Source organism: Anabrus simplex, chromosome 6 (assembly GCF_040414725.1).
Source record: "Anabrus simplex isolate iqAnaSimp1 chromosome 6, ASM4041472v1, whole genome shotgun sequence".
In the NCBI taxonomy this organism is placed as follows: Eukaryota; Metazoa; Arthropoda; class Insecta; order Orthoptera; family Tettigoniidae; genus Anabrus; species Anabrus simplex.
The window spans coordinates 249,960,340-249,976,144 of record NC_090270.1 but is presented as its reverse complement, the minus strand read 5'-3'; the positions used below and the strand labels follow the sequence as shown (position 1 = coordinate 249,976,144).

Genomic DNA, 15,805 nt, shown 5'->3' with positions numbered 1-15,805 from the left:
GTGCAGAAAATCAGTTGTGTGCTGTAATCCATCCCCACTCCAAAAAATAAAAATATTTAGAAACATACCGGTATGTGGTTTTCAAGAGGCTCTCCACTGAGTTTTCCACACTGAACAAACACGCAAACAACCCCAACACATATACACATTTCTCATAAAAAACTATATAATTAAACACACAATAACACTGCAATGGCAAAATATTCACGAACTCAAACACTTAGCGTGAGCGCGCAAAAACAGAACTTCCCAATGCCACCAACATCATTGTAATAAACCAGCAACGGCGTAATGCAAAATGAAATGTTATGTTTTTATAGTGACATTTATAAACACAACATTTTTAATTAAAGCAAATCACAATATCATGTCCTTATTTTGACAACATGAAAAGTACAATTTTTATAGTTCATCGATTTACAAATGTGGCTATGGACTAGGCAAGTTGGTAGTATTCTATCCTCTTTGGTATTAAGACTTGGCGGGAACAGCTCTACAGTATTTTGTTTTCCCATTTGCTTTGAGCGATCCCCTCTGAAATACTACCGCTGAGTCAAGAGGGTGCCACCTGCCACCTTCTCATATCGGTCGTAATGTAAGTGTGACTAGTGCTAGTGCTGCCTCTCTGTGGTCGAACGAAGAATCTCTGTGAAGTGATGTCTTGGCTGTTGTGTCCACAGCCTATCGGAACACATTCTCCTTTTATCGGAAACGTTGGGCATGCATGCGCAAAAGGCAGAGTTCCTGGTTTCCGGCTAAAAGCTTAGAAATTCTCGCTGAGCTGTGGTCGCACAGCACCCGGCGTGGAGCGCACCAGTAGTTAACTGGTTGTGAGGGGAGTTGAATAATTTCCTATTCTTTGGCTGACGTCTTTTTCAATGCACTGTATTTGAATGTAGATAATATTTTTAAACTAATTTATTTTTCCAACAGGCAGTGTGCTGGAGCACTTCAGCACATAAGCACACTCTACTACACTTGCTTGTATCACCTCTTACCATGTGCTTGTCCCCTACTACCACTGTGCTTTTCCCCTTCTGTGCATGCAAGTGTTCTCATCTATTGACATATTGTACATATTGTGTGTTGTATGTAAATGTAGAGGTGAAATAATGCTAGAAAACACACCACTAGAAGCTTGTGAAATCATAAGAATATGTAAAATATCACTCAAAATCTGAAAAGAATTAAAGATAAGATCAAGTTGGGTGAGCTAGTCACACCTACTAAATGTACATATTGGGCTGGTGACCTAGATGTTAGGCCCCTTAAAACAATAATCAATCATTATCAAATGTACTAATTGCATTTTTTTTTTTAAATGTAGGTCTGGGGAGTAGGTACTGCAAGAATCAAGCTCCTGCCAGGTCTGCAAGAATATCTAACAGAAATTGTAAAATAATAGTAAGCAGTGTGATTTCAGGAAAATGATTACAATGGCTCTATTGTTCAAGGTACAATGAGGAAAGAGCAGTATTTCTAGCACTAGATATTTTTGTGATTCTTCAACTAAGGGTATGTTTTCTGTGTCACATAGTGAAGATTGTAATTAGCAATTTTGAACAAAATGGAGTGGAAGTGTTGGACTGAACTGAGAATATACAAACTTACCATGCAGACAAAAATAAAGGAAATGTGCGTCAGGTCATGAAATCAAGGCTAAAAGTGAATGTGCAAAGTACAGAGTGAAGTTCGGGTGCTGTAAGAATGTTTGAATTAAGATTATTTTAGTTATTAAATGTAAAATAGTATTTTATATAAAGATGCAAATTATGGAAGGTATAACCCATAATCATCATCATCATCATCATCATCATCATCATCGATTCTCTGCTCCAGCAGGCCAATGTAAGAATGAACGAGCGTCCTGCATAAACGTCTGTCTTGCTACCTCTTCTCTTACAGAATCTTCTCCCAGTTTGGGACCTTCCTGACCAGCTCACTGTCTTTTTCCAGTAATCTTTCTTTCAAAGTAAGCCTTGCCCATTCTTATTGATTCCATTATCAATCAATCAATCAATCAATCAATACTGATCTGCATTTAGGGCAGTCGCCCAGGTGGCAGATTCCATATCTGTTTTTTCCTAGCCTTTTCTTAAATGGTTTCAAAGAAATTGGAAATTTATTGAACATCTCCCTTGGTAAGTTATTTCAATCCCTAACTCCCCTTCCTCTGAATGAATATTTGCCCCAATTTGTCCTCTTGAATTCCAACTTTATCTTCATATTGTGATCTTTCCTACTTTTTAAGTCGCCACTCAAACTTATTCGTCTACTAATGTTATTCCACGCCATCTCTCCTCTGACAGCTCGGAACATACCACTTAAAGTCAAATAAATATGAAAGTTTATTTGTTCCACCTTTGCAATACATAAAAAGAATTTTTAAAAAAATTAAAACTGTAGGGACATGTTTCGCTCTTCAATCAAGAACATCATTAGCCTATATCTCAAACTGAAAGGTACCGACCTTGATAGCTGCAATCGCTTAAGTGCGGCCAGTATCCAGTATTCGGGAGATAGTAGGTTCGAACCCCACTGTCGGCAGCCCTGAAAATGGTTTTCCGTGGTTTCCCATTTTCACACCAGGCAAATGCTGGGGCTGTACCTTAATTAAGGCCACGGCCGCTTCCTTTCCACTCCTAGCCCTTTCCTGTCCCATCATCGCCATAAGACCTATCTGTTTCGGTGCGACGTAAAGCAACTAGCAGAAAAAACAACAACTGAAAGGTAAATAATCAGGTACCTGATTGTAATTAAATTAAATATAAATGTGAAGATGATGTTACAAATGGTGATTGAAATGGTTGACAATAGTTTAAAGATTAAAATATGGATAGTCGTAAAATTTATACACCCTCCTGAAAGTCCTTGTTTAAATATAGCAAATAGGTGTCCTGTGGAGGCTGAGGGCGTAATAGAAAACTAATAGATCCTAAACATATTGATTAACACATTAATGAATAAAATGTAGCTGACAATTCCAAATGGTGCATTAATACATTGCTCACTTCAAGTGAGGTCTACAGTAAATTGCTATGTTGAAACAAGAAGAGTAATAGAGAAAATTTTTCCTTCCTCTTTTGTTGCTGAGTTCAGTTTCTTTTTCTATTTGCTTTACGTCACACCGACACTGATAGGTCTTCTGGCGATGATGGGATAGGAAAGGCCTAGAAATAGGAAGGAAGCGGCCTTGGCCTTTTTAATAAGGTACAGTCCCAGCATTTGCCTGGTGTAAAAATGGGAAACCACAGGAAACCATCTTCAGGGCTGCCAACAGTAGGATTCGAACCCACTATCTCCCGGATGCAAGCTCACAGCTGCGCACCGCTAACCATATGGCCAACTCGCCCGGTTTGCTGAGTTTATTGAGGTGCAAACTAATAAGAAAGCTATCATCTGACATGACCGCGCTGATACCACTATGAAGACAGTAAATTCTAAAAAAGAAAACCTTATAGAAAGTAGATTTGTCTATTTATAAAAAAAAATTGATGTGAGAAATGTAGATAAAACTGCAGATGTTTGATTTCCTTTGTAGGAATTTTATGGGAACAAAACACAGCAAAGGAGCATGAACATGAGGCAGGGAAAGTGCTAAAAGGTGCTGACATTGAGTTAAGGTGCAAAAAGGTGCTGGCATTGAGAAAAGGTGCAAAAAAGGTGCAACCAGAACACAGTTAAGATTGTTTATGTCATGTCTTCCTCGTAAGGCAAGTCAATTTGAATATTTTAATAGCAAAAAATTATTAAGGTGCAGCACCTAAAATTCCTAGCTCTAGGATTTTGATTTGTAAATTTCCCAGCTCAGTGCAATAGCTCTATCTCTCTCCCCTATTCTTAGTTTAAAAAGTAATCATAATCATTCTCAAACTGATGCCTTGTTGATATAATAATGCAATTTACTCAGTAGTTTTGAAAGAGCTTTCTTTTTGTTTCTCTTTCTGTAGGGTTGTGACTATGTGATTGCTATGACGCACATGAGATTGCCCAATGACATAAAATTAGCAGAGAACTGTGAGGAAATTGACTTGATCCTGGCGGGCCACGATCATATCTATGAGGTTAAGCAGGTGAGCATGTGTTCTCCTCTCAACTCTGTACGTGTTCTTTTGTTCTGTGATAATTTTACTACATTTGGTACCTACAGGTTAATGGGAAGTACATTATCAAGAGTGGAACAGACTTTCGCCAATTTTCCAAAGTCACTCTCTCCTTTGAGAAAACATCAGTGGAAGTCTCAGTTGAGGAGATCAGTGTGACATCGTCATACGAAGAGGATCCAACACTTAAAGGAATGCTCGAAAAGTATGACAGTAAGTACAAAGCTAGTTACAAAGTCTTCTGTTGTGTGATGAGCAAATTTAACTATTTATTATTTAAGTAAATATTACTGTAAATGAAATAGAGAACTTTTTAGTCTCCTGAATCAATGAGAGTGCTTCATTGGTACCTTGAGGAACCTTTCTTAAGTTATTGACCCAAGTTATTCATACCATATATCAGTTTTGTAGATAATTATGATGAGGTTGTGATGGACTAGAATGCCTATCTCCTTCATATTAAATCATCTATGGACATGTAGATTTTCCACTGGAATATCTTCGCATATACGAGGGTAATCCCAAAAATAAGGTCTCCTATATTTTTATAAATACAGAATTCTGTTCCTGTGGCTGTTGGTCACAATATTGTGAAGAGTGTTTCCTGCGCTCGCATATAAACATGCACACGCCACGCTGAGGCACTCAGTCTTCGCTTGGCAGCCGTTGAGAATGGAGCTCCCGTTGGATGTTACCGCCAAGTGCGAAGTGCGCGTAGTTATTCGATTTTTGAAACCAAAAGGTACTGAACCGATTGAAATCCATTGCCAGTTGACGGAAGTGTATGGTGATTTGTGCATGGATGTCAAAAATGTTCGTAAGTGGTGTAGAGAGTTTGCAGCCAGTTGGACTGAAAGTCACGACGAACGAACAAAGGAGCGGGAGACCGTCAAGTTCCGTCGAGACACTTGTGAAATTTGAGCAAATCATGCGTGAAGATCGGCGGATCACCCTGGATGATCTCTGCACTTTGGTTCCTGAGGTTTCCCGAAGTGCCGCTCACAACTTCCTGAACAGCGTGGCGGCGAGCTGTTATGACATGGACATACAAAAACTGTCACGGCATGTACAAAAATGCATCAACCAAAATGGAGATTATGTAGAAAAATAGCTAAATGTTCAAGCTGTAAAATGATGTAAACCATTGTAGAAATAAACAGGTCTATGTATTTATAAAAATTAGGAGACCTTATTTTTGGGATTACCTTCATACAAATAAAATTTGGCTGTAATTGTAATGGATAAAACCTGAGAACAGCTCCTCAGCGTAAATTATGTAGTTTTGGAAGGTGAATGATAGAAATTTTCTCTCTATACTAGCTGATGTATCAGTGCTTCGCTACAGAACTCTACACTGTATGCGGAGTTCTAGTGTACACGTTGTGAGCAAGATTTTAACGTTAGCCTAGAAATGCGACTGGGAAATCACTAAACATCTTTTCTCACGTGAACACTGAGTTAGGGAATTTTCATTGTAATGGTAGACCCGCTTGCATACCATCAGTCACAATCAGGTTGGAGAGTTTTCATTATAGTGGTAGACACTCACTCTCCACTTGCCTTTTTACATCCTCAGAAAGACTCTTAGTGGTTCTCCCAACTGAAATGGACATATATTACAATGATGTCAGTAAGAATAGTGCGATTAAGGGCCGTTTTCCCCAAATGAGTTTAAACTAGGTTTATTTTAATCTGGTTGAAGTCTGAGTTTAAACTAACATTCATTTTCCCCATATTAGTTTAAACTTTGTTTCAAGTTTAAACTTGGTTCAAAGTTAAACCTACTATATTGTAGGTTTAAACTTAAGTTTATATTCAACCTTCTTGACATTTTATTAACGTATCTGTGATTTTCCTAGTAGAAGGGTTAGTTTTGAATACCAGTACTGCAGCACTTTAACAGAAAACGTACTAAAATTAGAACGTAGTATTAGCATTAGAAAAAAGGAAGAATTTATTGAAGTCTTTGGTTAAATAGGAAATAATTTTGATATTCAAGTGAGGTTAAGAAGCCGCATTCCAACAAAAGTCTACAATCTTGGAAAATCGGATGTAACGGAGTATTTTGATGGATTTATAATTCATAAGCGAACAGCAAGGATTGTCTAGTATCAAAGGATTCTTTTAAAACGTCAACTGCACGAAATAATGCTATTCCGCTAGAAGCAATGATTATGGTTGCTTTAAGATATTATGCAGCAGGCAATTTTCTCATTAACAACGGGGACCACAGGCCTTAAATTGCAGTATTTTTATAATATTATATAAAATACTGTTGGTGATATAAATACTGTAATGTGAAGCATAAAAATATTCGTACATAAGAGCTGTAATACGTCCGCTCCCCGTGCAGTGTATGGTGGCTGTGATCGTTAAAGCGTTAGGTCAGCAACGTCCAAAGCTGTGATTAGACGGTTCGAATCCAGTTCGTCAAAAACATTTTTACCATAAGAATGTTGGCTGGCACGGTAGGAGAGGTGGTGGTATACAATTTCTAATGACTAGATCATATATTTATAGGATCAGAAAAGTAATAAAATGTTTCATATTGTTGCTATAGGGAGAAGAGTATTATGCAAACAGTACGACATACCGCGAACTTGGTTATGTTATAAACGAATATAGAATCAAGTAATACATCTCCAAATAATACATCCTCAGTGGTCTGTCTGCTGGATCCGAGGTTTGTGAGATTGATCCCGGCCAAGGGCGATGGATTTTAATAGGAGATAGATCCCGAGCATGCTTGGAATTTGTTTACTTGAAATTCACATAAATTTTGATTGTCTGAGGAAAGGAATACCGTATTGCAGAAAGACTAGGATTTTAATATCTCAACATTCCCGTGTGTTCTGTAAGACAATACAGACATCAAAAGACACATATTAGGCCCACGGTAGGCCTAAAGCATGACAGAGAAAAATAAGATATAAAAGTGCGTTCCAAGAAATTGTAGACAGCAATGGCTAAAATTATAAGACACAACACTTCACACAAATGTAAACAATTTATTTACAGTAAAGCTAATATCCCGCCGAATTTCTTCTTTATTCACTACGTACGACAGCATTAATTCGCCACAAACAGCTGATATTAATACAAAAATGTCGGTCATTGAATTACTTCGCTCTGATTGGCCAATTCTATCGACCATGCCTTCGACTATTCCTTCAGTGCAGCCAACGCTAGCGCAAACTTGACATCATTAATTTAAACGGGCGAGCTGTCGTTTAAACTAAACGAGTGTCAGAAATTGGTGGAGAAAATGGACGCAAGTTTACACAAGGTTCTAAAGTTGAACGGGTTTAATTTATACCAGGTTTAACTCGATTTGGAGAAAATGGCCCTAAAAGCAATGCTTTCATATGAAATACTCGATCAAATGAAACACCACACATCTTCTCACTTTTAACGAACAGGACTACACTGCCGATCTAACAATCCAACGTTCCAGAGCTGGAATGACCAAGCTGCAGAGAACCATGATTCGTGAACACTCTTCGTCTTTTTTCGGCGGGGAAAGGGTCGAATAGTGGAGACTCCCAGGGCAAAAACTATGCCCTTTTACTAATCTGTTTCCTAGGAGTACCCAATGAGTTGGAAAATATCAATTCACTACACTGGCGGCAGAAAAATCTATCTGACTTGGAGGCAAATTTTTCCTCCAAGCCAGAGGAGAAACACCTTCACTGATAATTTAGAATAAAATGAATGTAGAATGTAATAAAAGTGAAGAGGAAGAAGCTTTTCTTAAGAAACAGCTCTTTTCAGTGTTTAATTGTGTGAATTGTGATGCTATAATTTGGAATAGGCCTAAATTGTTATTCTAGACCAGGCCCTACTACTACTAAGACAACCTCTGCCTTAAGTATGCACACTGCTCAATCAAAACAGTGCGTCAGAGTAGGGATCGAATAACTGGAATACTATGAAGAACCAATGTGTTACGTACCAGCTGTATCAGAAAATCTATGAACCAGAGGAATGGCATGCTAAAGAAGAAAGTTTTCTAACTTCCTGGCTCTTTCCTGCCAATATTCAGTCAAGCTATTATACACGGTACGCAGCAGTAATTCCATCTATCGGAGTTGAGAGGCTGCATAAGAGAAAAATAACATCACAACAAACAATGGTCAATGTAATGTTATTGTTGATCAATGTTATGCGCTTTCGATATTGTAGGCCTTCACATTTAGTTTTCTTCCGACTCTGAAATATCACTCATCATAGTCGGTACATTAAAACTGAATAAAACATAAATGATCGGAAATTGTATTCTCTGTAACTTTTTCGATAGGATCAAAAACATAGTATTTAAAAATTAAATTTTAGGCGCCTTCCCCTAAACTACAATTTCATCCAGGGCAAATAAAATTGTTTATAGCTTAGACTGTAGTTTCTTATTCCCCGACTATATATACCGATTTTCATTAAGTTCTGTTAACCCATTTTCTTGTGGCTCGGCGTCGATATGGACTTAGCAACAAAAATACAAATTCATGAATATCTGTGTTGTTATAGCTGGTACGGTAAAAATGTATAAGACATAATTGGTCAGAAATTTAATTCTATATAACTTTGGTTATTTAGTATTTATCGATACGACCACTAATAATATAAATATTTGAGAATTACATTTTAGGCCTTCCCCTAAAATACCATTTCATTCAGCGTGGATAAAGTTATTTATAGTCTAGATTATAGTGGCTCATTTTCCGACTTTGTATACCAGTTTTCAACGAAATAGGACCACTAATGACGTAAATATTTAAGAATTAAATTTTAGGCCTTCCCTAAACTACCATTTTACTCAGCGTGAATAAAATTATTTATAGCCTAGATTGTAGAGACTTATGTTTTGACTTTGCATACTAATTTTTATTAAGATAGGACCACTAATAACATAAATATTTGAAAATTAAATTTTAGACCTTCCTCTAAACTACCATTTCTATTAGGGTGAAAAAAATTATTTATGGCTTAGATTGTAACGACTTTTTTCCCGACTTTTCATACCAATTTTCATTAAATTCTCTTTAGCCGTTTTCTAGTGATGCATGTACAGACAGACAGACAGACAGACAGACAGACAGACAGACAGACATTACGGAAAAGTAAAAAGTTCATTTCCTTGTTACTGTGGACATGACCGATTACATAAATACCATTCTTTTCAAATTCTGAGCAATGTACGGACAAAACTCTTGTTCTATATATATAGATTACATTTAGGAGCTTCTCCTGTGAATCACATGACCTTACTGCAGTGGAAAGGTTTGTGCGTCCCAGTGAAGCAGATAGCCAAGTTGTAGGTGCAACCATATCAGATGGGTATCTCTTGAGAGACCAGACTAACAAATGGATCATTGAAAGGGGGGTAGCAACCTTTCAGAAGTTGCAAGGGTAGCAGTCAAGATGATTGACTGATATGGCCTTATAATAATACTTAGCATGGCTTAGCTATGTTGATACTGCTACACATGTCAAAACAACGGAAAACTACAGCTGTAACCAACTCTCGAGGGCATGCAGCTCTCTCTGTATGAATGATGTACTGATGGTTGCTTCTTCCTGGGTAAAATTTACCAGAGTTAAAATAAAGGTTATAAACTTCATAATTGGTTCCGTATTGAGTTGAAATTACACATAAAGTAAATACAAAAAATTATTATTTCCACTTTCTCAATACATATCAATCCTGCAATGTTTACAATAACATTACTATATTATTAGGTACTAGTTTCGGTTCTGTTGAGAACCATCCAGCCAAGCCAAGACAAGTGTAAATTATATTGCTAAAACAGATTGATGTAGTGAAATGAAATATGAAATGATGGCCTAAAAATGGGGTGAAAATGATATACATATATAAGAGAAACAGTAGTATGCGACAAAATAATTTAAAAAGTGACATTAAAATCTTTAAAAATATAGTAGTATCAACTATTACCTCAAATAGAATAAACAGCTTTAGTTGACGGAGTTGCACATTTAAATTGGTTGAATCAGATATGAAGAAAGTCCAGAGTATCCTTTAAGTTCTAGAAGATGTGGATCGACATTGCGCAGAGGGAGTTTTTGTTCAAAAGTCCAGAGCGGAGGTTAAAAGATGTCAGAGCTGTAGAATGTATCTTGAGGTAAATTGAATCTTCTTGTAGTGCAAAGGAGTAATCCCAATTCAAAAGGGAACCAAAAGGAACCTGAAGAAAAGAGAGGTTGAGTTAACGCGAGAAAAAGTAAAGTGAAGGAAAGAGGCTAGCGGGAAAAAGGAATAAACATTGAAGACTCACCTTGCGCAATGTAGAGCGAGCTTGCTGGTTGAGTGCAAATACCAGAGTGAGAATGGCATGAAGCAGAAGGGAAGTGACAGAGGCAGAGGGGAGGGGCGTAGAGAGACTTGAGTGGGGAAAGGCGGGGAATAGGAGGTGGCTAAGGTGAGGTGGTCGGGAGGGAAGATGGCGGTGTTTGTGTCGGCGGGGGACCCTTAATTGACTTGAAAAAAGAATTTTGGTCTACTGATTTGCTTTTTCTTAAATAAGTGATGAAAAGGTCAAACAAAATATTAGGTTTCTCGGTTATTTCATTGAGATCGTAATTAGCGTTGAAGTATTGGTCCAAATGGATGTAAAAATTTTCAATTATGTTAAGAAGAGGGCCTTTATTAGCTATTTGGAGGATATCCATGTCTGAATCGATGTTCGTAAATTTGTGATTATAGTCGACCATATGTTGGCCGATAGCGGAAAATTTGTTGTATTTGACCGCATTAAAGTGTTCCAAGTTTCTTATATTAAAGCTTGTACCGGTCTGCCCTATATAAGAAATATTCGAACAGGAGTTACATTTAAGCCTGTATACGCCTGATTTTTTGTACTTATTAACCTTGTTAATGTGTGACGTATTATGTAGAATGTGTGAACTGTTGTTGTTAGTTTTAAAAGCTATTTTAACGCCTTTTTTCTTGAAGATATTAGTAATCTTGTGAATTTCGTTGGTGTAGGTGAAAGTAGAGAAAGACTTTAAAAAAAAAGAAGTACCTAAACACGAGTCTTTCTCTACTTTCATCTACACCAACGAAATTCACAAGATTACTAATATCTTAAAGAAAAAAGGCGTTAAAATAGCTTTTAAAACTAACAACAACAGTTCACACATTCTACATAATACGTCACACATTAACAAGATTAATAAGTACACAAAATCAGGCGTATACAGGTTTAAATGCAACTCCTGTTCAAATATTTCTTATATAGGGCAGACCGGTAGAAGCTTTAATATAAGATACTTGGAACACTTTAATGCGGTCAAATACAACAAATTTTCTGCTATCGGCCAACATATGGTCGACTATAATCATAAATTTATGAACATTGATTCAGATATGGATATCCTCCAAATAGCTAATAAAGGCCCTCTTCTTAACATAATTGAAAATTTTTACATCCATTTGGACCAATACTTCAACGCTAATTACAATCTCGATGAAATAACCGAGAAACCTAATATTTTGTTTGACCTTTACATCACTTATTTCAGAAAAAGCAAGTCAGTAGACCAAAATTCTTTTTTCAAGTCAATTAAGGGTCCCCCGCCGACACAAACACCGCCATCTTCCCTCCCGACCACCTCACCTTAGCCACCTCCTATTCCCCGCCTTTCCCCACTCAAGTCTCTCTACGCCCCTCCCCTCCGCCTCTGTCACTTCCCTTCTGCTTCATGCCGTTCTCACTCTGGTATTTGCACTCAACCAGCAAGCTCGCTCTACATTGCGCAAGGTGAGTCTTCAATGTTTATTCCTTTTTCCCGCTAGCCTCTTTCCTTCACTTTACTTTTTCTCGCGTTAACTCAAACTTTCTTTTCTTCAGGTTCATTTTGAATCAGGATTACTCCTTTGCACCACAAGAAGATTCAATTTACCTCAAGATACATTCTACAGCTCTGACATCTTTTAACCTCCGCTCTGGACTTTTGAACAAAAACTCCCTCTGCGCAATGTCGACCCACATCTTCTAGAATTTAAAGGATACTCTGGACTTTGTTCATATCTGATTCAACCAATTTAAATGTGCAACTCCGTCAACTAAAGCTGTTTATTCTATTTGAGGTAATAGTTGATACTACTATGTTTTTAAAGATTTTATTGTCACTTTTTAAATTATTTTGTCGCATACTACTGTTTCTCTTATATATGTATATCATTTTCACCCCATTTTTAGGCCATCATTTCATATTTCATTTCACTACATCAATCTGTTTTAGCAATATAATTTACACTTGTCTTGGCTTGGCTGGATGGTTCTCAACAGAACCGAAACTAGTACCTAATAATATTGTAATGTTGCTGTAAACATTGCAGGATTGATATGTATTGAGAAGGTGGAAATAATTTTTTGTATTTACTTTATGTGTTAAAATAGTCTCCCATCCGGATCTCCGAGTGGGGACTACATGAGAGGAGGTAATCATCAGGAAGATGGATACTGACATCTGCAAGTCAGAGCGTGAAATGTTAGAATTTAGAATCATTGTGGTAGGTTAGATAATCTGAAAAGGGAAATGGATAGACTAAAGTTCGATGTAGTTGGTGTAAGTGAAGTACGTTAGCAGGAATATCAGGATTATTGTTCTGGCGACTACAGAATTATCAACACAAAATCAAGCGGGGGAAATGCAGGAGTTGGTTTAATAATGAATATGAAAACATGCCGGCGGGTAAGCTGCTACAACCAGCATCATAATATTATTATTATTATTATTATTATTATTATTATTATTATTATTATTATTATTATTATTATTATTATTATTATTATTATTGTTGTTGTAAAAAAAGACACAAAACCAATGCTCACCATAATAGTTCAGTTCTATATGCCTACTAGTTCAGTGGATGATGATGAAATATTAATAATATATGAAGAGATAGAAAATGTAATACAATATGTAAAAGGTGACGAGAATCTAATTGTGATGGGAGACTGCAGTGCAGTGGTAGGCCAAGGAAGAGAAGGTAATGCTATAGAAGAATTTAGAATGGGAGAAAGAAATGAAGGAGGAAGTTGCCTGGTTGAATCCTGCGCCGATCGTAATTTAATCCTCGCTAATACTTGGTTCAGACACTACAAACGATGGCTGTATGTGTGGACGAGACCTGGATACTCTGGAAGGTATCAAATAGACTTCATTATGGTTAGGCAGAGATTCAGAAACCAGGAGCAGTCATGAACTCCAAGCACAAGTTGTTGTTTTGAAATGCCATCTGAAGTTGAAGAAATTGAAGAAAGGAATTCAAGGTGATAGGATTCAGACAAGTTGAAAGAAAAGAGTGTGAGGGATTATTCGAAGGAACATGTTGCACAAGGACTAAAGACTGAAAGAAACACAATAGAGGAAGAATGGGCAGTCGTGAAGAATGAGGTCAGTAGGGCTGCTGAAGAAATGCGAGGAAGATTGGAAAGATCAACTAAGAATCCATGGATAACTCAGGAGATACTAAACCTGATTGACGAATAACAAAAGTACAAGAATGCCAAAAATGAGGAGGGCAGAGAAGAACATAGGTGATAAAAGAATGAAATAGATAGAAAGTGCAGGACAACTAAGGAAGAATGGCTGAGAGAGAAGTGCAAGGATGTTGAAGGTTGTTTGATCTTAGGAAAGGTAGATGCATTATACAGGAAAATCAAGGGAACCTTTGGTAAAAGGAAAACTAGATGTATGAATATTATGAGCTCAGATGGAAAACCACTTCTAGTGAAAGAAGGCAAGCCAGATGGAAAACCACTTCTAGTGAAAGAAGACAAGGCACAAAGATAGCAGTAATGTATCCAACAGTTGTATCAACATAAAGTAGTACAGTCGAAACAGACTATAACTACTCCGAAGGGACTGCCAATTAACGGTCATTATAGGCGATAGTTGCACATACTGGTTTTTTGTTGTTGCTAAGGTTGTCATATCTGTATGTTTTAGATTGCACACTTACATGGTTAATTAACAGAATAAAGTGAAAACTTCAAAAAACATAAGTGAAGTAATTCTTGTATTTGCAATACAGTATTTTTGGACTGTGGAACTGAAAGGAATTTTTCTTCTAATGTTTACGCATTATGAACAGCAATAATATGCCAGCAAAATATACACTAATAAGTGAGGAAATAATTAGCAACAATGCAGATTGATCAATAATGTCACACACGGTCTTAGCTAATAAATGAGATGTTCTCTCTGTTCTTCCAAATCATAGAAATAGTTGAGTGTGATGCACCCAATTCCTTCACAATGCTGATGTTTGTTTCCCCATTTTCTAATTGACATATTATGTGTGATTTTTCTGCAATATTAAACACTTTCCCTTTCTTTTGCAACATCTTCACAGCGATGCTTGCCAGATGGACTGATTTGAAATCTACAATCTACTGAACAAAAGAGTTTGAAAATAAGCTTTATAGCAAATCCCAAATATATAACAAACAAAAATAGCTGATACATTTCTCTGAAAATGTAATAAAAATACGTCGTTTTATATGATATGTCATAATAAGCGATGTCGTACTAAGCAATATTTTAAATACTCTGTTTATGTAGGATTTAGATGGGACTATTAGATTTAGCTATAAATGGGACACCAAATTTTGAGGCCAGAATTCAACAGAGACTTAAATAGGAACTAGGCACCTGGAATTGATTACATACCCTCAGAATTACCGACTGCCTTAGGAGAAACCAGCATGGCAAGGTTATTCCATTTAGTGTGTAAGATATATGATACTGGAGAAGTGCCATCCATTTAAAAACAAAAAATTTTAATATATATATATATATTTTTTTTTTTTTGCTAGTGGCTTTACGTTGCACCAACACAGGCAGGTCTTATGTCGACGATGGTATAGGAAAGGCCTAGGAGTTGGGAGGAAGCAGCCTTAGTCTTAATTAAGGTACAGCCCCAGCATTTGCCTGATGTGAAAATGGGAAACCACGGAAAACCCTCTTCAGGGCTGCCGACAGTGGGATTCAAACTCACTATCTCCCGGATACAAGCTCACAGCCGTGCGCCCCTAACTGCACGGCCAACTCGCCCGATCCATCCAATTTTAAGGACAATGTTGTTATACCTATTCCCAGGAAAGCATGTGCTGACAAGTGTGAAAACTACCGCACCATTAGTTTAGTATCTCACGCCTGCAAAATAAATGTGTTACTTACAGAAGAATGGAAAGATAAGTTGAAATTGAGCTGGGAGAAGATCAATTTCACTTTACAAGAAGTTAAGGAACACATGAACCAATCCTGACTTTACGTCTGATCTTAGAAGATCGAATTAAGGACAAATCCACATACATGGCATTTGTAGATCTAGAAAAGACATTCAATAATGTTAATTGGACCAAGCAATTTGAGATTCTGATTGGGATCAGATTTTGAGAAATAAGAATTATCTACAATCTATAAAATCAGTCTGCAGTGATAAGAATGTAAGGCTTTGAAAAAGCAGCAGCAGTCCAGAAAGGAGTGAGGCAAGGATGCAGTTTGTCCCCTCTCTTTTTCAATGTCTATATAGAACAGGCAGTTAAAGAAATCAAAGAGGAATTTGGAAAGGGAATCAAAAGCCATGGAGTGGAAATCTAAACTGTGAGATTTGTCAATGATATTTGTTATTTTAGCAGAAGATTCTCTGAGAAATTGCTGAATGGTATGAACAG

At 37.0% G+C, this 15,805-nt stretch overlaps 1 protein-coding gene across 1 annotated transcript in view; it reads left to right on the top strand.

Moving 5' to 3' along the window:
- The window catches only part of LOC136875701 (mannosylglucosyl-3-phosphoglycerate phosphatase), a 176,916-nt gene that overhangs the window by 105,882 nt on the left and 55,229 nt on the right, over positions 1 to 15,805 (top strand). The window contains exons 6-7 of the mRNA XM_068228111.1: positions 3,951 to 4,073; positions 4,151 to 4,316. Coding sequence (XP_068084212.1) covers positions 3,951 to 4,073; positions 4,151 to 4,316 — 289 coding nt within the window. The remainder of the gene's footprint in view (positions 1 to 3,950; positions 4,074 to 4,150; positions 4,317 to 15,805) is intronic.